At 41.8% G+C, this 22,027-nt stretch overlaps 3 protein-coding genes and 1 pseudogene across 3 annotated transcripts; 1 reads left to right on the top strand and 3 right to left on the bottom strand.

Annotated features, from left to right (window-relative positions):
* The window catches only part of LOC120292050, a 30,083-nt pseudogene extending 18,742 nt beyond the window's left edge, over nucleotides 1-11,341 (bottom strand).
* LOC104438187 (ribonuclease III domain-containing protein RNC1, chloroplastic) lies at nucleotides 10,317-14,529 on the bottom strand. The gene is made up of 5 exons (XM_010051274.3): nucleotides 13,614-14,529; nucleotides 12,442-12,646; nucleotides 11,832-12,032; nucleotides 11,255-11,341; nucleotides 10,317-10,697 (listed from the first exon to the last, which is right to left on the bottom strand). Exons 1-5 carry the CDS (start codon nucleotides 14,426-14,428, stop codon nucleotides 10,377-10,379), a joined length of 1,629 nt encoding a protein of 542 aa, XP_010049576.2. The 5' UTR covers nucleotides 14,429-14,529; the 3' UTR covers nucleotides 10,317-10,376.
* A 1,947-nt stretch (nucleotides 14,530-16,476) lies between these two features.
* On the top strand, nucleotides 16,477-19,887 carry LOC104438186 (IAA-amino acid hydrolase ILR1-like 4). Its single transcript, XM_010051273.3, has 5 exons — nucleotides 16,477-16,983; nucleotides 17,375-17,500; nucleotides 18,297-18,611; nucleotides 18,832-18,960; nucleotides 19,163-19,887. The coding sequence occupies exons 1-5, from the start codon at nucleotides 16,633-16,635 to the stop codon at nucleotides 19,589-19,591; spliced, it is 1,350 nt and encodes a 449-aa protein (XP_010049575.2). The 5' UTR covers nucleotides 16,477-16,632; the 3' UTR covers nucleotides 19,592-19,887.
* An 857-nt stretch (nucleotides 19,888-20,744) lies between these two features.
* LOC120292122 (40S ribosomal protein S30) lies at nucleotides 20,745-21,523 on the bottom strand. The gene is made up of 3 exons (XM_039310035.1): nucleotides 21,398-21,523; nucleotides 21,160-21,297; nucleotides 20,745-21,035 (listed from the first exon to the last, which is right to left on the bottom strand). The coding sequence occupies exons 1-3, from the start codon at nucleotides 21,399-21,401 to the stop codon at nucleotides 20,989-20,991; spliced, it is 189 nt and encodes a 62-aa protein (XP_039165969.1). The 5' UTR covers nucleotides 21,402-21,523; the 3' UTR covers nucleotides 20,745-20,988.
* Between the last annotated feature and the right edge of the window lie 504 nt (nucleotides 21,524-22,027).

The following is a 22,027-nucleotide window of genomic DNA, read 5'->3' as shown; positions in this document are numbered from 1 at the left end:
ATTTTATAAGTCAGCCGTATAGGCTACTTAATGCTATAATGCTAGTCGTATAGGCCGGGTCACTTAGTTGATGTTTCGCAAGTAAGCCATATACACCATTTACTGTTTCCCATTCAATTCTTGATCTTTCGCGTGTCATTTCGAGAAGCTGACACAATCACCGAACTCAATACCCTCAGACAAGCCAGATCTAGAAGACTGTCTCAAACATTGCCCCACCATGGACCGACAAGCTCGATGCCCCGTGGTGTCGTTAGAGAAATAAGATTTCATGGCATTGGGCGATATTAATTCAGACTCCACTTGACTTCTTTATGTCACATTGAGTTTGAGGGAGGATGTTAGAGATAATTAAGATATTTGGTTATATTAGAAATAATTGATATTTCTATTGATTTTCTATATTTCTCAAGATTGCGCGTATATCTTCATTTGATTGTATATATCTTGATTGATATATATTACTTTATATAATTATATCATAAACCTATAAATAAACTCTTTATATACTCTTTTCTATATATCGAGTTATACAAAAAATTTCCTAATTCTCTTATCTTCTTTATATTTAACTTTTGCGGAGTGTCCAACCAAAGAAGCGTCAATACACAAGTCAATAATTTCTGTTATTTTTTATGCCCAAGTATCATTAGTCATCATGCTCATTGTGAATAGGATCCACCATCCACAGCGACTCAGCAAGTCATAAATATTGAAGCCAACATAACAACTAAATGATAACGAGATATGTGAAAAAGACGGTACCGACCACGTTCTCTGCTATACTTCGGAACTTTCTTCATCCTTAATTTATTTCCTTAACATAAATTTAGTTCATGCAGTGCAATCCACCAACGTCGTTGATGCGGGAATTTGGGGGCTTCAAAGTACCCCTCACGCCGTCTTTCATTCGATTATCGCTTCGCTTAGTAAGAACCTTTGGAGAAAACAACAACAACATAAGCTTCCAGTCCTTTTTGCCAAAGGGAAAAGGAAAGAAATGTATGAATATTTAAGGACATGTGTTTCCCAGTTTATTCTTAATTTTCCAGCAATATAAACCCTTGCCATGTAAAACGTTTGCTTTGTTCCAACTATACAGAATGTCTCAATACTAGTACGATGATTTGAGGTTCTGAAAATTTTAATTATCACGATGGGCCTAAAGAAAAGAGAAATGCTACTTGTAGATACTAGGACCCAACACGTGTAAAAAATTCCAAGGTAAATATCATTTAAATAAACCTGTTTATTCTACAACTATTCTTGAAAGAAAGATGGGCTTTATTAGTATAATGGTCTTTGGGCTACTATGAGAATAATAGTTTGTTGCAAATCATAAATTCTTGAAGGAGTTGGCCCCAGATCAATTTATAATTATTTGTTATTTGATTTTTTGTTATCCAGAAAAGAGTATTATTCTTATAATAGATTAAAAATTGCCATCAAATCATGTAAAGAAAAATCAATTTGTCTATGGAATTAATGATATAACATTTCAACATCACATCCACACTTAATCCAAAGTTTTTTCTTAAAAATGAGGCTTAATAACCTGAAAAATTCCAAACTAGTACATTTATGACAAATCTACCATAAATTATTTTTTTAATCACGAAAAATTCCAAACAGATACACCTGTGATAAATTTAACCTAAATGACCACAAAAACTCAAACTTGTATTTTTATAATAAATTTACCCAAAATTAATTTGTTTGACCATAAAAACTCCAAACTAATACTTTTGTAATAAATATACCCTCCCTTAAATTTGCGATTGCCTCAGATCTCAAACCATGTGCCTGTAACTAGAGAGATGTTGCTAATGTAGACAGGCCACTATGTAAATTTGAGGGCTAGATAATGGCATTAGCATTCACGTTAGCTAACCTCTGAACTCTTTTGATGTAAAGACTTTGGAAGCTTAGGAATTACATTAAATTGAGAAATAGTTCAAAGATGATATTCAACAATAAAGAGAAGTCATATCACTACCTAGTTTTTATTTGACTTATTTTAGCAAAGATAAGACTATGTCAATTATTATATCACTGTGTATGATGATGTCTTCCTAAATTTTCTGTCAATATTTTACTCATGAATATTCAGCTTCTTATTCAGTATGAGTATGAGGCTAGCCTTACTTGGTACAAGTTTGACACTAGTTGTTTCAAATGGATTAATTGAGAACATATCAAACTATCGGAAAAAAAAAGGGTTGTGATCAGTTTGCATCAATTTTATTTGGCCGATAGTCTTCAATTTTTCTGTCAATATTTTACTCATGAATATTCTAGGGACGGGCATTCGGTCGTTAGACCTATCCACAAAAAACATTAAGCGTCAGATGCCTCGATGGGTCTGGAACAGTGAAGCCCTGGAATCCTCCATGCTTCTCGGAACCTCTTGACTGGGTCGATCATCACCCAACAGTTCTTCCACGCAGCCGTATGCGCACATTAGACCTCTATTTAAATGTGATCGGCGGGCCATTTCCAATACCGCCACCGTCCATGAACTCCTACCTTGTCTCTAATAATAAGCTTGCAGGTGAACTCCCCCCATTGCTCTGCAGTTTGTGTTCTTTAATCACACTTGACTTGTCCTCCAACGAGTTAACTGGACCGTTTCCAGATTGTCTCGTCAATATTAGTAATTCTCTCTTGATACTGAATCTGCAAAGTAATAGTTTTTATGGAAGATTTGCACAACTGAAGATGATCGACTTGGGTCTCAATCAGTTGCCAAGGTCATCATCCAATTCCCCCATGCTAGAGTTCATCAACTTTGGAAACAACAAGATCCAGGATACTTTTCCGTCCTGGATGGGATCTCTACCGGAGTTGAGGGTCCCCATTTTACGAGGCAATGGATTTCAAGGTGCCATAGAGAGGCCCCAGTCTAGTTTCGAGTTCCTAAAGCTACGCATTTGGTTGATTTCTGTGACTTTGATATCTTATTCTACTTAAAATGGCATTTCTGGTTGGTGTGGTCCGCTACTCCAGCCATCTCAATGGCCTGTTCTGTGGTCAAAGGACCTTGGTGATCGATGAACTAACGAAGATTTTGCTGGAGGAACCACATGTTGCCTCATTCTACTTGTGGCGACTCAACATTTTGTACCATGAAAACATTGATGAGTCTACTAATGGATCAACGTTCAGGAGTCTTGAACAAACTCATTTGTTGAGGTACCAGCGTCTCATAGGCATTTGGACAGTTTTATTCACGTTAAATGAAAATGAGGAAATGACGTAATAAGCTTTCATGATGAGAAGACTACTGGGGGGATTGATCCACAGGTTCACCAGGCAAGTAGACTATTCAAGGAATGAGAACCTCATTTCTAGAATCCTCATGTTTACTGAAAAATATTATCCTAAAATTAGATTTGGCCAATATAAATATTTTCTAGTTTAGTAATTTTCATTTTCAACTTCGTAAAAGCGAATTTTCAGGACCATGACTCATTCAATTGTAAAATCGTTAAAAGTGGGGGAAAAGGTCTAGAGCGCGGTGTTATATTTGTTCCATGCATTTCGTAAAATGCTGCATAGCTATCGTTGGCATATTTGATAATTACTAATCGGTTCTTGGTTCAAAATCTTGGCACCGGCCTGTACCGGTTTGATTCTCGGTTCTTGATATTAAACCTCCGGTTCAACTCAGAAACCGTCAAACCAGCTTAAAACAGATCTACCTGGAAACAACTGCATCAGCTCAAGCTTGAAAAATCGAACCAGCCAGATCAATTTTTGAAATTAAGCACAAGGGCCGAACCACTACACTGATAAGTGTGGACACGTTCGTACTCACCCAAAGTTTTTTATATAGTAAAAACCGTCACGAATTTTCGAAAAAGTTAAAACCCTACAAACTTAAACTGGAGCCAGCTATCATCTTCTTTCATCTCAAAGCTCTTTCTCTCTAAAACTAAGTACTGAAACAAAGTGCAGGCAAGGACCAAAGTCACGTATTAAAAGACTCGTGTCTCTTTCTCCGTTGCTCGAGGCTTGACAATCTATTCTCTCTCTCTTTTTTTTTCTTTTCTATGACTCTGTCTCTCCTTCTCTCTCCAAATATTTTGTGCTGATTGTTCGTGATGGCCATTGCATTCCATTCATGTTTTTTTTTTTTTTTTTTTAATAACCGAGGATCCACCTTAGCCTCCTTTCGCTTATGCTAATCGGGGTCACACGGCCCTCCGGTGCCCAGTGGCACCGACGGACCTCGCCAAAGCTATTTGGACGACTATATCTCAAGGGAAGCTGGCCCGGCAACCCACCGCCAGGCCCTCACTTAAATCGCGATAGTAATATAGGGATTCGAACTCTCGACCACATTGAAGCAAGAAAGAACAAATATCAACGTGGCTGCCCACGGGTGGGTTGCATTCCATTCATGTTTTGTTTGCTAAATTGCAAGAAACATTGTTGAGTGGAGTTCTGGATTCTTATGATTGGGTAAAGTTTTCAAGTTCTGTCTTCTCTTGAAGAACTTGATTGTTTCATCCGGATGATAACGGGATCATTTTTTTTTTTGGATGTTGAAGGGCTTAACCCCTGCGGCAAGAGTTGCAGGCTAAAGTGGCTGACTTGCTTGAGGCCAGACGTAAAGCATGGAGGTTTCACTGAGGAGGAAGATGACACCATATACACTCCTTTTTTAACCATAGGAAGCAGTCGAGCGTCAAAAAGTTCATTCCAAAATCAAAGACTCCTTACGCTAGTTTATTTGATTAGACTTCAACAAAAGGCCGCAACTTTTTAAGTTAGGCCAAACATTCCAAGATTTACATCGATGCAGGTAATCAGTAATCACTTCCAAGTTGATGGTTTTATTTATTTGTATGATGTGCAGAACCCCTGGAACACCAAGCTGAAGGAGCTACTGAAGCAAATGGCTTCTCTGAAAGTAACTCTAGTCATCAGGACTGAGCACGGAACTTGGCTTCAATTGAACCTGTGACCAAGAATCAGGAATATGCAGATATATCAATAGGTTTCACTAGCAGAACTTCAATCTAGGAACACCCACTTTGTAGTCGAGTCTTCTCCGTCCTCCAAGTCTCACTAAAGTTTCGGATTTTAGCCATGTACCATCATCCACGCCTGAAGTTTCGAGTCATTCCCATTCATGTTCTGTGGCAATGAAGAGCAGCTATTCGCGGTTTGCAAACAGCGGTTCCAAACAGGACCAAGTCCTGTTGGATTTTGATTTCAATAGTATGCTCAATGACTTTGGCTTCCAAGATCAGAGCAACTAAACACAGCTCATGTTTCCCAAATGTCACCTTCACTGGTCAAGTCATCAACAAAAGAAAAAATGAAAGAAGAATAGGAACCTAAGATTTTCCAGTAGGTGGTGGGAAATTTTAGTGTCTTAATTCTATGGAAGTGGTCTGAATGGTGATTAAGTCGAAGTTAGATGCAATATCACACTGTTCTTTATCATGATATATGTTTTGCTGTGGCCTACTCATCAGAGCCTCCTGGGTACATCCTCATTTTACGTCTAAAGATGAATCGATGTAATTGAATATAAAATGCAATGAGCAAACTTTGCTCATGAATTTACATCAGCTGACTCCCCCAAAACTGGAAAATCAAGTGTCGAGTTTGATTATGACATAATAGACAAAGCAAATTTCATCACAAAAATTTATGTAGGATCCTGTCTTCTGCAAGCAGGATAATGGTCAAACAAAGACTCGATCCAGATAATAATTTCTTCTCTTGCTCTCTTCCCTCCTCTCCTGTATGTATGTGCACACGCATAATGGTCCCCACATTGCTTGCTTGAGAATGATGCGAAGATCCTCAAAGGGTGAGCGCTAGTCAATTGGTGAAATGTATATCGTCCTAGTCTTGGCTATGATATATCATATCTGTAACTGCTGCTATGATCATATGATGAAGCTAATGCCTTTCCTCAGAAGTATCTGATGTAATCTCTTTAGGACTCTATTCTCACATCGATTCCTTTAGCTGGCATATCTTCTTCAGTCCAAATTGCGACTCTTCAGAACGCTGCACAATCCCTTTGGGACCTTTTGTTCTCGGAAATTTCAGATCATAGACTATTCCACGAGATCACGCAACGACTATACTGTAAGAACAGCAGTTTCTACAAAAAGGCAGATGTTACCTTCCGGTGACAATGGTTCAATGAGGTCAAGTCATTGCTTTTAATTTCCAAAAGCAATGTCTCACATCATATCTTTGAATTGCTATAGTAAACTGACCAAGTATTTCATTTAACGAGTTTAGTAGAGCAGAGAGACCTCAACCGGCTCTTCACAGGCCATGTTTCCTTGAACTTTCCTCACTTCTTGATATTTGCTGTGTTTTCTAGACACCTATTTGAAAAATCCATTGATTGAGGCAGCCGAGAAATTAAGGAAGGCTAGAGGCTCACACTTGCCTCCACTAAATGGCTTGAATATGCTTGTTCTGATTAAGATCTTGCAAGACTCAACAATGCGCCACGAGTCAACAGGAAGGAGCTTTGTTTACTTTGTGCAGCTCCCATGCCCTTTTTTTCCTTAACTTGCTGTATAATATACATCCGATCCATCCTTTTCAGTCTTTCATATTTTAGTAGTCTCCTATTTTCTGTTCTATAATGAAGTGCACTCTTTTTGTGTGCTTTCTGATAGACTCATAGAGCTCTCCAGCTGTTCTTTCATGCAAAAAGAAAGACAAAGATAGCAGGAAATGGAGTTGCCAACTTTGTCTCGAGTCATTTCCATGAGGTCAACGCTAATTTTCCTAGCAGTTGATCTTGCAAATGGTCCTCGTCTCTCGTCTTATCCTCCTTTTTGCTTTCATTAGGTCGGCTATTTCCTCAAATCCCTCTTCTACTCTTTCTTTCCTCCACGAGAATCAGATGCTTCCCCCACATAGAATGGAGGGCGATGCCGTAAAAGCATTTAGACAGCGACACCGCTCGATGAGACGAGACTTTTGATTCATAACATTCATCGCAGAACAATCCCAATTGCAGCGGCAATAGAAAATGTCATGGTGAAGAAGAGTTTGTGTTCAGTTGCTGTTGAGGGAGCACCCTCCCACAGAAATTCCCTGAAAGCTCCCATCATGTATAGAAGAGGACTGAATTATTTAAAGCAGTGAAGTGAATTGTGGCACTTCTCAAAAGCATAGTGCATTAGCAAGAAAAAATCAGTGCACACGGTCCCCGAACACTATGCTAAGGTTGCTGCCTCGTAAAATTTACAAGAGGTCGCAAGATATAGAGAGAAACTACCTGACTTACGCTCGCTTTCTCTCGAATTTAATATAGGCTCGTATACGAGAGAATGGAACTTATGCTTAAATTTACATGAAAGCTACTCCAAATATATGTGAATGATTGAAGCCAAGTTATTATTGATTCCGAAGTCATGACACGTGATACTTTTAGATCGCCACATGAACATGGACGGACCAAGTCAACGTTGGAGTTGAAAACAAGGGCTCCTCAATTTTGAATTCCTTAACGCCGCCAGTTTGGAAGCAATCACGTAATGAAAACCTTAAAAAACAAAAAACAAAAAAAATCAATGGCGGAATTCAAAGAATGAATAATTTAATTATTTGGTAGAGAATCATTCAAACCCCAATCACACCGTCCACGTGGAAGGTGCCAAGGAATCTCTTTCATTAGGGAGAGAGAGAGAGAGAGGAGTTACTATTCTATGGAAGAAAAAATCGTATAAAGATTATTACTTCACATAAAGAAAGTAAATTGTAAATAAGATATATTAAATGACACGACGTGCTGTAATCGTGCATTTGTACAAGTAGGTCTAGCTTGGCATCCGATAACAACTTGAGACATTACATAGGGGAAAAGTGCCAAACAAGTTGTAAACCTTTTGCCTTTGTGCCAATTTAGTCCTAAACTTTTTTTGGTGCCGATTCAGTCCTAAACATTTTTAAGTTGTACAAATTCAGTCATTTCCGGCCAATTTTAGCCGGATTTTACTGACTAGACGCCGGCCGGCTGACGTGGCATGATCGGCGCTGACGTGGACAACTTTTAATAATATTTTAATATTTTTTTTTTTTTTAAATATTTTTAAAATACTTTTAATATTTTTTTTATTTTTTTTATTTTTCCTCCAGCCGGTCGCCGAGGTCCTGGCGACCGGCCAAAAGCGACCACCGAGGGAGGGCCCATGGCCGCCCGCGTATCGAGGGCGAGCTCGACCTCGCCGGACCGCGAGGTCGAGCCTCGCCGGCCATGGGCGAGGCCATGGGCGAGGCGAGCTCGCCCATGGCCTAATCTCGCGAGGCGGCCATGGGCGAGGCTTGCCCTCACCGGATCCGAGGCGAGCCTCGCCGCCTCGCCGGCCATGGGCGAGGCTCCCCTCGCCAGATCCGGCGAGGCCGGGCGAGGGCGAGCCTCGCCCATGGCCCGATCCGGCGAGGGCCGGCGAGGGTCGACCGCCGCTCGAGCCTCGCCCATCGCCCCGCCGGATTTGGCGAGGTCGAGCCGATCCGGCGAGGTCGGCCTCGCCCTTGCCGGCAATCACCTCTAGCCGGTCGTCGGACCCCGGCGACCGGGCCGGAGGAAAAAGACAAAAAAAAAAAAATTAAAATTTTAAAATAAAAAAAAATTAAAATATTATTAAAAGTTGTCCACGCGGACAATCATGCCACGTCACTGACCGGCGCCCGCTCAAGAAAATCCGCTAAAATTGGTCGGAAATGACTGAATTGGCACAACTTAAAAAGGTTTAGACTGAATCGACCAAAAAATGTTTATGACTAAATCGACATAAAGCGCAAAAGGTTTAGGACTTTTTTGGCACTTTTCCCCATTACATAGTATATCGATCATGTAAATCGGTATCGGAACATGCTATACCTAACATTTATTTAAAACTAATACGTGTAGTTTCTTATCATAAAATATGTGATGTCTCATACACAACCTATTCAATCAAAAGGGTGCCTTCGATAATTACTCACAAACCAACACGTAAAAATTCATGCCCTTCACATGCCATAAAGGGCAAAGACGGCAATTTTTTCACCAATTATGAAGTTTGTCTAATGAGCAAATCGGGTTGAAAATTATTCAACCTACATTGACTCATATACGCAATATAATTATAGCTACTTGACCCAACCTAACCCACCAACACATATTACTAAATTACATCTATATTTAATCCGGCTTAGTAATTTTCTCTTCACCTTTTTCAAGGGCACCCTCAATACATAGCTTAATTGGTACCTAAAAAGTTAAAAGAATCCTGCCACCTCGATAAAGGGCAACCAACCGTAGAAATTTCTTTACATGTTCTTTGTCAAGCGGATAACATGTGAATGTCAATCATCCAATGGCGAATGTCCGAAAGTGTTTGCTATAGACCTGCGGTGGACCTAACCGTTTTGTATTTTGCCGTTTTAACAGCTCGAATCCACCTGGTGGGTTGCTGCCCCTACAGCTGGCAATCTCAATCAACGGTCGACAACTTTGGGACCCCATATATATATTTTCAAATCCATCTCCCATGTGTCCTGAAAACCTCAATCCGGCGAGCACTTGCGGGCGGCGATGGAGGTGTTGAGATTGAGGATGAGCTTCGCCGCCGCCGCCTTCGCGCTGCTCTCGCTCCTGACGGCGTTCGTCCTCCCTTCCCCCGTCGCCGCCCAGAGCCCGGCGCCATCTCCTTCGAGCGACGGTTCGTCTCTTTCTCTTTCTCTTTCTCTCTTTGCGCAATGCAATCTGGCGGATGTGAGATGTTGGTTGAAGATTTTGCGGAACGATGAACAATTGTGGGTTTGTGTGCAGGAGTGGCGGTCGATCAGGGAATCGCGTGCTTGCTGATGCTCGTGGCTCTGGTGCTCACCTACATCATCCACTGAAGTTCCTCCCCTCCCATTTTCATTTCTGATCTCTCCATGTAAACACAACAGAACAGATTCATTTCATTTGATCATATTCTTTTGCAAATCCTATATGGAATTTCTAGGGCTTGCAGATTCCGTCACCCTTCGAAGACATACCTCTTTTCTTCCGTGTTCGCTTGCGTAGAATGTCCGCGGTTTGTATGTCTCTGTCTCGTTTCGAATTCTCCGACGACCAGATTGCATTCAGCCTATTTGATCCGATCGCGCAAGCGAGGTCATTCTGAGAGAATCTCTCCGCATGCCCTAATAAGTCGGTCGCCAAAATTTCACGCGATTTCGAAGTTTTTGGTAATCGTATTTACGAATCTTTAGAAGCTCTGTTCAACTGTTTCCATCTTTACAATTTTACAGTTGATATGCAAGCATTTCGAATGTTAAAGAGCGAAAAAATAAAGGCGGAAAATTGCTATATTCACTAATTTGGAAGCTTGCGACTCTATCCGATCTATCTTTTAAACAATAGCCTTAGGCTGAATTTGCTCAAAGTCGAAAACATCAAACATGAGTCGCCTTACGTCCGACTTCCCATATACTGTGTATGAGAGCCCGTGAATCGCTTGTTGGATGGCCGTTGTGGCTGGGTTCCGAAGTCGCCGGTTGTGCTCGTACGCATCCTGAACTTCCTCGGAGTAAACGATGTAGTGGTGAAGATGCTTGTCCCTCAAGTACCTCCCGCAGAACTTGTTCATGAGAATACGCCGGTGCCTCTCTTGCAGCCATTTGCCCGGTGCATCCAAATGCTTCATCAGTAACCTCTCCGCCATTACCAGATCCTTCAAGTCAGCACAGAGATGTTAGAAGGAAATCGATAATGCGCTTCGGGGCTGAACTAAAAATTTCCAAATGCATACGTTAATGAGCATGGTCTCGTTTAGATTTCTGCTGTGGTTTTGCACAATCTCTCCCTCTCATCTCTCGTTTGTCGCATTCCCCTCAATTGATCTTTGAGCAAACCCATCTATTCTTCATCCTTAGTATAACAGACTCAATATCTATGTAAGTTCTAGGACATATGACTGACAATCTATCTCAATGCTTTAAATTGTACTTATTGCTTGCTGGCCAAGCAGTATTGGATTTCAACCTCTATAATTGACAGGGCCGCGTGATTACATCTACATTTGAAGTCAATGAAAACATCAGCTTTAGGGGCATCATGTATATCTAATATTTTTGTCATCCTTTACTATGTACTGCTGCTTGCTTGCTGTTATATTTCAGTATCAAATTCAAACAACGAAAATGGGTACTTTTCCATAAATAATTCAAAGCATTATCATTGTAACGACCCATCATGTTCTACCATGACTGATGCAGAAGAGACCTGTACCTGGATCTTTTGGCCGACGTACTCCAACCTCTCATAACAGAATCGAGGATGATCAAACTTGTATTTTGATGGGTGTAAGAAACATAGCTGCACGGGAAGGACAAGAGAAACAATGGTTCAGGAAGCCACGCCAGACCACACAAATTTGACCTTGACAAATTTAGTCAAATAAACAACATGATGAAGCTAATTACGTGCATACAATAATTCCTGTAGTGTCAAAGCAAATGCAAAATCTTGTCATATTAAAAGAAAGACGTGCAAAATTCGTGAAATGGAGTGCTTACTTTAGCTCCACAATTTTTAGCTCAAATTCACAGTTTACATAGTCAAAGGAGGCCAATGAATCTAAAGATTGCAAACCTGTCCAATAAAGAAGGCCAGCAGTATCTTCACCCCAAAACAGAAATAAAGAAATACAGGGTATAACGCAGAATTCCAAGTATATTCTTTCTCTACTAAAGCGCTCCCATCTCATTGAAAGCTTATGTACTTAAGTAGAGACATGTTGCAGAATGTGACAATTTCTCTATTAGCACATAAAGCTCGATTAACAAGAGGATCAAAGAAGTAGTACCTGTAGCCCAAGTCCAAGTTCAATATTTCTGGCTTCGGTAATGTCAGGGATCCTATCTGTCATGTTCAAGGGATATCCCAGAGTTTTCATAACTTTTGGTCTGCTATCATAGTCCCATATGTTTCCACGGAATCGATGCATTCCTGGTGGCACGCAAGCCCTAAAAAGCCTTGGATGTGCAAAGAGTGCATCTTCTGGAGGCTGCAAGTAAAGTGTATCCAGAACTCTCACAAGGATGAAGTAACAATTCTCTGAACTTGCTATCTAAGTGCATCCTAATGACCCTAGTACATGGGCTCACATTGACCCATCAACTAAACTTTACCTCCTCTTAGTTAAAAGTGTCTTCTGGTTTTTATCTCAAATCGTTTCCCATTGATTCTACTTACTCCTCAACTGAGAGTACCAGTTGTGAGAGAACAAATGACTGTGGAAAGTGTTCATGAAAGTGTCCAATTGCTAATTGATAAAATGAAACAATTTTGACCTTCTAAAGCATGACGAATTATAGAACATTTGCTTCCCAAGTTCTCTTCCTGGCCATTTCTGTTTTTTAGTGCTAGAAACTACTATATGCTAAGTATGAAGAGGAAAACAGAAGATTACTTGCCTTATAGACAGCAACATCTTGCCAGCTGAGTGTTTTCGTCTCAAATTCAACAGATACATAATCAACGTCCTCAAGTTGCCTTCTTAGATTTGGTTGGCAGTCCTCAGAATCAGGGTCCATTCCGAATACTTCAAAAAGAACGCGATATACTTCTGGCATTCCAAAGCACAGGTATATTGCCCCAAAAAGAGCCCAAAAAACCGACCTACATGGCATGGATATTTTATTGTGAAATGAAACAGGATGTTCACTAAGTACAACAAAGAAACCACAGTACTCATTCCTGACGGTGAATAGTTTACGTAGCAAGATATTTAGGTAGGAAAATATGCCACAAAAGGTCATTAAACTTTGATGGGTCAAAAAACATGAATCCACAAAGAAACCGCAGTACTCATTCCTGAAGGTGAATATTTTACGCAGCAAGATATTTAGGTAAGAAAATATGCCACAAAAGTTCATAAAACTTTGATGGATCAAAAAAATGAATCCACAAAGCATGACGTTTAGATAATTCTAAGGCAACATGAGCTTTTCATTGATTAGGGAAAAAATAAAATCATATCAATTCTTCTACTAATAATAGATCAATCCTACGAAAATATCTGTGGAAGAAGGATATAAATCATAAGCAAACTGTCACGTTATATCATAATAAACAACACATTCCAATCAGTTTCGCCTTGCTTATTTTTCTGTGTCGATCAAGCTTCCCACCAAATGATGCCGATGACATTTAATCAACACTGTTTCACCATCTTCACACTCTCAAGAGCCCAGCGAGTACATTCTGAAAATTGGAGCATTCTCAAGTCACACCTTCAGCATTTTCTAGAAGTTTTCAAATGCTCCAGCCACAACCCATTTGCTTAACCTTGCACATGCTTAAAGTCTGATTTCACATCTGTTTCCTTTCCAATCCATTGGTCTTCACTATATGTTTGAAGATGATAGCATTATCCTCAGCAGAAAAACACAACCCCATCAAGATTTCACTCACAACCAGGACAGAGTGAAAATGAAAGCTCTTCCATGAAAAATCATACCCATCACGATAGTAATAACTCAGAGTTCAGCATTCAACAGTTGATTTTCAAAATCCAATCAATAATCAGTGCTCTAGCATTCCAAAAGTATATAAGAAATCCAACCACAGTACCAAAACAACTTACTTAACAGGCGCTTCCCTGTCCTTCCTGATCAGCCTATCCATATCATCATATGGGAATACCAAATTCTGCAAGCTAGCAGCTTTAATCCATTTCGGCAAGTTCCTCTTCCCAATCAATCCAAACACCCTCTCCCTCATCGGGGCCGGGGACTCCCTCGGGTACCGCTGCAAAAAGTACTCCGCGAGAGCCAATTCCAGCACATACTGCCCCAAGAAACACAGCCTCGAATGCCCCGACCTCACGTGCCGGGCATTCGTCCGCTCGCAGGACGGGTGCTGGAACGCCAAGTACAGCAGCGAGTCGAACTGCTTCGCCGGGTTGTCGTCCCCGTACCCGTCCGACGGCTCGAGCGGGTACCCGAGCGCCTGCTTCGCCTCCAGCAGGTACTCGTCGATCCAAGTCCGGTCGGCATTGTTCAGCTTGGAAGAGGGCAAGCAGGAGCTCAGCAAGGGGAACGACTTGAGGGACAGCTGGGGGCTGTTCAGGAACCTGTCGGCCAGCTTCTTGTCGTCCAGGGGAGGCTTCAGGATGAACCGCCTCGGGGGCACCTTCTTCCTGGGGGAGGTCGCGCGCTTGCGCTCCGCGAGCTCCTTGAGGAGCCTCTGGGGGCTGTTGCTGGGGAGCTCCTTTGCCGGGTCGACGGCCACCGCCGAAATGGGGAGGCGGCGGCGGCCCCACGGCGGGGCGGCGGCGGCGGCTGCTCCGGGATTCTTGAGGCGGACTTGGATGGGGAAGGGGGAGACGGAGGAGGAGAAAGAGAAGGGCTTGGCGGCGGCGGCGGGTGGCGGATTGGCGAAGGAAGAAGAGAGCTCCATGGTCGGGCTGCGATGGAGCGACGGGCGAGGGGACAGCGTTTCAGGATTTTTTTGGGGCAGCGTGGAGAAGATGATCAGACTGACGTTTGATCTGGATGGGGGGGAAATCCTGCGGTGCCAATGTAGGTTTGTCCGGACCAATGTGGGCCGCCAGATTATACAAGAGAGAGCTTTTGGACCGTCGGATCGTAAGGCTTTCTTGTTCATTTCCTTGATGGCAGAATTACCATGCATAAAGGAGGGCGCTAATTCCAGATGCAATCGAGTTTACAATTACTTCAAGTAAATTAAAATTGTTGGAGTACAGTTATTCAATATAATTATTATGAGTCACGAGTTGAACTATCACATTATTATTGAATTATTATTAAGTGATAGTATTCTCGACTTGCTCGACTACCACGTATGATAGCAAGTTGCTCAACATAAGTGTGATCGAATTATAAGGATTTCCTAAAGTTTATGGTACTTCGAGGGAAGTTACTAATGTTGGGGTTGTAATGATAATTTGAGATTGAAATATTATCGGATTGGATAATCACTAAATGATAGCATCATTGAATTGTCAACCATAAAGGAAGCTTCATAATTATAATTTCGTTTGTTTCATGGAAAGCATTTTTTGAAAAAAATATTTTCTTCATTTTTCCTCGTTTGGATTGTTTAGAAAACGAGACTATGGAAAATGTTTTTCCAATAAAAAAAAAACCTATGCTTAAAATTAGAAAATGATTTTATTTTTAAAAAATTAAAGATCATTTTTCATAATATGAGTAAATATCGATACTTAAACTAGAATTTTTACATTTGGACATGAGAACCCTAATGCTCATTCTTGGAGCCTTAGCAACCGACTTGAGTCTAGAGGCCAAGGTTGGGTCCATCGAGACGAAGCCCAAGTCCAAAAAGGCTAGCCAAGAATCCTAAGGGTTAGTGTGCATGGAAGTTGGGCTTGGGACACTAGTGTCCATGCCTAGGACCTTAGCCCTTGTGGCCAAGTCCCTAACGCCCAAGCTTGGGTCTACAGAAATCGAACCTAAGATGTAGCACCCTTGCCTGGCTCCCCAAGGCCTTGACTTTGGTCCATAAAGGACATTGGTGCTCATACCTAGATCCCCGGTGCTTCAGGCCAAGTCTACTGAGGCCAAGCTTGAATCCTTGATGCTTGGGCCTTAGTCCATGGAGGCTAGGCCCAAGTCCACAAAGATCGAGCATCAAACCCCAAAACCCATGCCCAAGTTTCAAGCCTGGCCTCAATGGACTAGGTCTTGAGCATGGAGGACTTGAACCTAGCACAAGCACTAGGGTCTCATGCTCGGTCTTTGTGGACTCAAGCCAAATTTCAATGGACTCAAGCCCAAGAGCCAGGGATTTGGATACGAGCGGGGAGGCCTTGATCTCAACCTCTATGGACCCAAGTCAAAGCGTAGTAGAACCAAGCAGGGGCACCAATTCTTGATCTAGGTTTTGTGGACCTAAGATCGATGTTTGTGCTCATGTTTAGGACCTAAGTGCTTATGCTTAGGTCCCCACTACTAGAGTCAAGGTCCATTAAGGTTGGACCTGAGACCTTGATACCCATATGCGGTTTCTTGATTGCTCATCTACAAATGATTAGAGCTCAAAAATCATATATTCATTTAAAAAATCAATTTAAAATTTCCTTATTAAACGATAAAAATATTTTTTAATTAATTTTCAGATTTCATTTAACTATTGGAAAATATTACTATCTTTGTAAAAATGATTTTTAAAAAAATGCCGCATTTTCGGTTAAACAAACGGTGCTTTAATTGTGATCAAATTAAAAGCATTTCAGCCAATGTACAGCTATTAAGTATGTAGGCCAAAAACAAAACATTTTCAAGTGGGCAATGTCAATTTATTCTCCCTGTCAAATCGAGGTTCTTGCGTTTGATTTCTACCTTGCTTCGTGTTAGAAAAATCAGCTTTCAATTTATTCTCCCTGTCAAATCGGGGTTCTTGCGTTTTTTGATTTCCTACTTTGCTTCGTGTTAGAAAAAATCATTTTTTTCTAACCTCATTCCAAAAGAGCAGCAGGAAAGAGAAGGGAAAAAAAGGAGCACCTTTTGCGGGGAAAAAACACCTGTGCATCCATCCCCTACAAAAAGATCCCAACTTTCTCAGATTTCAACCTCCAACTCCATCACTCCCTCGAGTCTCAACTCAATGGATTTCTCGAAATGGGTCCTCTTGCTTCTAATTCCATGCCTGTTCATCCCGCGATCATGTCTGTGTTCATCAAACCCGGTTTGACCCCAGAAGAGCTGGCTCGAATCCCAGTGGAATTCCTCAATCTCGCTCAAAAGCCGGAGATCGTGGACTACATGGTGGGCATCAGGAGGAGGATACACGAGTACCCAGAACTCGGTTTCGAGGAATTTGAGACCAGCAAGCTCGTAAGGTCGGAGCTTGATCGGATGGGTATTCAATATAAACACCCACTTGCTGTTACCGGTGTTGTGGGTTACATCGGAACTGGGAAGCCACCTTTCGTAGCAATTCGAGCTGATATGGATGCTTTGGAAATGGAGGTTTGTCAAAAGTTCGCTTTTTTCCCCTCTTTTTTTAAATCAGTTATACTGTGGAAAAGTACAGACAAGTCAACGTAAATACCTGATTGTGTTATGTGATGTGAAAGAAAATAAAAGGGAAGGAAAAAGGGGGGGAGGGATTTGCATGGACTTCCGAGGATAATTGATCAAATAGTGGTCTTTGGGCTGAACAGGAAGTAAAGTGGTTGACCTTGCAGAGAGATTTGAGCTGATTTACAATGCTTTGGTGAATTTGGCATGGTCGTGATTGATTTATGTGAATATAAACAGTTATTTTGGCTGTTGTAACAGTGTGTTGGTTCACTGATTTATGTGAGGTGCTAATGCTATTTAAGAGAAACGGAATGATGAGGCTTTTGGGTTGCAACAGGAGAGTGTAGAGTGGGAGCACAAGAGCAAAGTTCCTGGGAAAATGCATGCCTGTGGACATGATGGTCACGTTGCTATGCTTCTTGGTGCGGCCAAGTTGCTTCAAGGTCGCCTTGATGAGTTACAGGTTTGTTCTTTTTCTCTCAATGTACCTGGTTTGTAATCTTCCACCAGCAGAAGTTTGAGCTTTTGTTCCTATAGTTATATGGGGGATGTGTTGTAGTTTTGTATCAATAAATGCGCAAGATCAATCACCTACAAGGGAGTGCAGTTTCTCTTAAAATTAAAGGTAGCAGGCAACATGCTCCGATATCTCATGTTAGAAGATAGAGAGATATTTAGGATATTTTCTAACATCTCATAGGTACCTGACTATTATGCTGAGATATTTTTCAGTGCTAACATTCACGACAGTTTTTGACTCACTTGTTCTCTCCAGTTGCTGGACTTAAGTCTGAGTCTTTGACTAACACTTGGAATTGATCTGGACACTACAGTACTGCCACTCGCTTTACAGTACAGGTTTGCAGTAGTGAGTTAAAGATGTTTAAAACTAGAATGCGCTTTACACTGTGACTGCTTTGTGTGCTCTGCAAAATGCTGTTAAGCATTGGCGTGTAATAGAAGCTTTGAATTGTCCTCCACGAGTTAGAATTTTACACGATCGGCAAATTGTTCTTTATATTAAACTCTAACAACATAGGATTGACAGACAGAACCTTTGCATGTGCACGCCCGCGAGACTTCCCTGGAGAGGAAACCTATACCTTTCATTTTCTAGGGAGTGTTTAATCTCTTTTGCAGATACACTGCCTTATCACCTGGAAAATTCATTTCTTTCTGTTCAATTTTTTCTTTTTTTCTGTGTACACTGCTCATCTTCCCTTGTCTTAGAGCTGACGAGTAGATCAATTTTTGACCAGGGGACAGTTGTTCTTGTTTTTCAACCAGCTGAGGAAGGAGGCGGAGGAGCGAAGAGAATGATAGATGATGGAGCACTGGAAAATGTTGATGCCATCTTCGGACTGCACCTTTCTGTCAAATTCCCTATTGGTGCAGTGGCAACCAGGCCTGGTCCTCTTTTGGCTGCATGTGGTTTCTTCGAGGCAGTAATAAGCGGAAAGGGAGGTCATGCGGCGATTCCGCAGCACACAATAGATCCAATTGTAGCGGCATCCAATGTAATTATTAGTCTGCAGCATCTCATTTCACGTGAAGCCGATCCACTGGATTCGCAGGTTCTCTCTCTCTCTCTCTCTGTGCAACAGAAAATTCTTTGCACGAGCTAATGGAGTTGTGAAATCATTTAATGGACGTTCTAATAATGATTTATGGAATAAATCTCTTCTTATGTTTCAAGATTGACGGGATTTAGCTCATCTGACCCTCATTGGGAGGGTTGTGACTGAATTACCAGCCACCCAATCAGCATTTCAAATCTTAAGTGAATGTGTGCAGGTGGTTACGGTGGCTAAGATTGAAGGAGGCGGCGCGTTCAATGTGATTCCTGATTCTGTGACTATAGGTGGTACATTCAGGGTGTTTTCGATGGACGGCTTAATCCAACTTAAACAAAGAATCGAAGAGGTGAGATCCATCTGGTTTGCCTTATCTTCATCTCCGCTCAACTAGATGCCTTGTTGCTCTTTCATCTTCTGATTTATCCCCCCGTCTCAAAGTTATGTCTTCCTTTACCGTTTGAACACTTAGGGTCTACAGAGAATTCTTAAATCTTTGATAGCGTAATACCGTAAGTTACAATTCTATTCTATTTAAACATATGCAACAGGTCATTATGAGACAAGCAAGTGTACAGAGGTGCAATGCGACGGTCTCATTCAGTGTTAAGCCCTTCTACCCACCGACGGCTAATGACAAAGCTTTGCACGAGCACTTCAAGAACATCGCACGGGATATGCTGGGACCAGACAAGATTCTAGGGATGGAACCCCTGATGGGTTCAGAGGACTTCTCGTTCTATACTGAGGTGATCCCAGGTTACTTCTACTATGTCGGGATGAAGGACGAGAGCCTAGGGAAGATGGAATCTGGGCACTCCCCACACTACAGACTTAACGAAGACTCGCTTTCATATGGAGCGGCACTTCATGCGGCACTAGCGACGCGGTACATCCTAGAGAACCAACAAAAGTCGGACATCCTAGAGAACCAACTAAAGTCGGACGCAGCAAAAGAAAGTTCTCATGACGAATTGTAAGGTGCTCGTGCTTTCTTGATTTGAACTTGTTTTAAGCTTCTGAAAACTTAGACTGCCAGCAACCATATGGAGATTTATTGCCTGGAAAAGGGTAAAAAGAAACAACTTTTTGGAGCTGGATGTATATATATGGCATTGCTGATTACTGAAAGCCTGTAAGCCGAGGTTAGACATAGCAGGGGCGACTGTCTCGTCAGAGCGAACCTCAGCTCAGCCTCACTTACTGGGACTTTCGCTTCGGGCAAGAAAGATGAATCTCATGTAACAGTAGTAAAATCCGGTCACCTTAAGCTTCATTCGATCGATCTCAATCAATAAGTACTTAGTATCAACGCTCACAATCGCACCTTTTTTCTTTTTTACTTTTGGTTGTGTTTCGGCATTGCACGAAGACAAGATGTCCTTGCTGCCACCGTCCGAGATTGGAACTGCCTTGCAGTCATGAGGTCTCACCACCAGACAGCCATGCGTTTACATAATTGAGGTCGTTTAGGACACAAGAACTCGAGAGGTCCGTCCAACTGCGAATATTTCCCAAAGAAAGGGTGTACTCATACAGAGTCCCAGTAGCTGGAAAGATGTAATTGCAATTCCTTTTCGCCAAATTGTGCACGGTAAAACAACCTCAACCAGCATCCCAAATAAACTTCAAAAAACTAAAAAATTCAGCCCTCCAGCATGCCTACATTCCACATGCTGGCATGCGACATTCCCAACACTAACCTAACAAGCAACACTTGCCAGCTCCCATCAACATCATCATCATCATCATCTGGGTACATTCAAAAAAGTTGAGAGGCCATCTCAGGGTAAGTCTAATGATTCATCATGCATTCTTCAATTTGCGCATGGTTAGCTTAATACCTACTAGTTTAGCTTACACCTGGGTCGAGTGCCAGACACCACTTAACCCAATAACTTCACCTTCTTCAATTCATAATGAAACTCATGAGTTTTGCCAGACACCAGTCATTACCAAGGGCGAATCGGCATTCGGCATCCCCAAGACATCCCAATGCTTTCTAGCACACCCATCTTCCTCCACATACATAAATCTTGCGGAACCAGAACAACCAATCGAAACACCGACGCCGCTCGTCGCGCGCAATTCAATTCAAGTAAAAGTAACCAAAAAAGCATATGAAGAGAAAGCTCAGCCATCCATGATCAACAACTTGATAACCAGCTGGGAAACAAAAACTACCATTATCTATTAGCTAATAAGTGGGTAGGCAAAACCTCAACATGATCCAGTATCTTTCAAGTCCCTAAAATTCAAAAGCATAACACAATCCAATGAAGAAACGAAAAACCCAAAAAAAGAAAAAAAGCCCATCTTTTTTGCAGAGACCTACACAGCTCCTCTTCTCTTCCTTTCGGGCTCCAATGAAGCCGCCTCACTTCTCGGACGAGTTGGGGCCCCTCTTCTTCCCAAAGCCAACAACTGCGCAGCACCAAGAAATTCCGACAGAGTCAGTAATCAGTATTCGATCCACCAACCATCAAGAAAAAAAAACGCAATCAGAAAAGATCAATCGGAGACGGGAGAGAGTCGCGGTCGTAATTACCGGCGGTGACGAAGCGGCGGTTGTACTGCATCCGCTTGTGGGCGCGGCCGCGGGGCTTCTTCTTCTTGTCCTGCTTCGCCACCTTCGGGGTCTGGCCCCTCACCTTACCGGCGCGAGCCAGGGATCCGTGGACCTTACCTGCCAAGACCAAAGCACAAACTCAAAAATCACCATCGTGTCGTCCGCCATCGAAAACCCCTCCGAAGACGAGGCTGAAATTCGAGCTTCGATTGCTTACCCATGGAGAAGTTTCAGAGAGAGAGAGAGAGAGAGAGAGGTAGAGAGAGAGAGATCTTCTGCCGGCGTCGTCGGGTCCGCTGATCGTGTGCTGGAGAAGGGAGACGAAATTAGGGTTTTGGATTTTATATGTGTGTCGCGTAGAGGATGGAGAGAATGAGTTGGGCCTGAAAGCGCGAGACATCCTTATGGGCCTCATAGGCCCATTCCAAGGACCACTGCAGGGATATATGTATATATATATACATTATATATTTTTTTTCTTTTCTTTTTTTCTGCATAAGAGACCCATTAGGTATTCTCAAAACATTATGCGTCGTCTTCGTTTCGTGTGATCCATTCGAGCAAAACAATTTAGAATTGCACGGAGAACTGCCTATGTCATTCTTAGGAAAATGCTTGCATGAGAATTTGATATCATTTTCGGCGAGAATTTGATCTTTCTAGGCGAATGACGTGATTGGAGTTTATTTGGAAGAAATGTGATGGATCGTCCTTTTGGTAGTTAATGCACTTTATAAAGGAGAAATGCATATGGAAACTGAAATTGGGAAATTTATGAGTCCATCAACTCTAAAAGCCAGAGCATCTTGATCAAAAAAAAAAAAAAATATTAAATAAAATGAAGTCG

This window comes from Eucalyptus grandis, chromosome 3 (assembly GCF_016545825.1).
Source record: "Eucalyptus grandis isolate ANBG69807.140 chromosome 3, ASM1654582v1, whole genome shotgun sequence".
Taxonomy (NCBI): domain Eukaryota; kingdom Viridiplantae; phylum Streptophyta; class Magnoliopsida; order Myrtales; family Myrtaceae; genus Eucalyptus; species Eucalyptus grandis.
The sequence above is the reverse complement of the archived record's forward strand: the minus strand, read 5'-3'. Positions and strand labels throughout refer to the sequence as shown.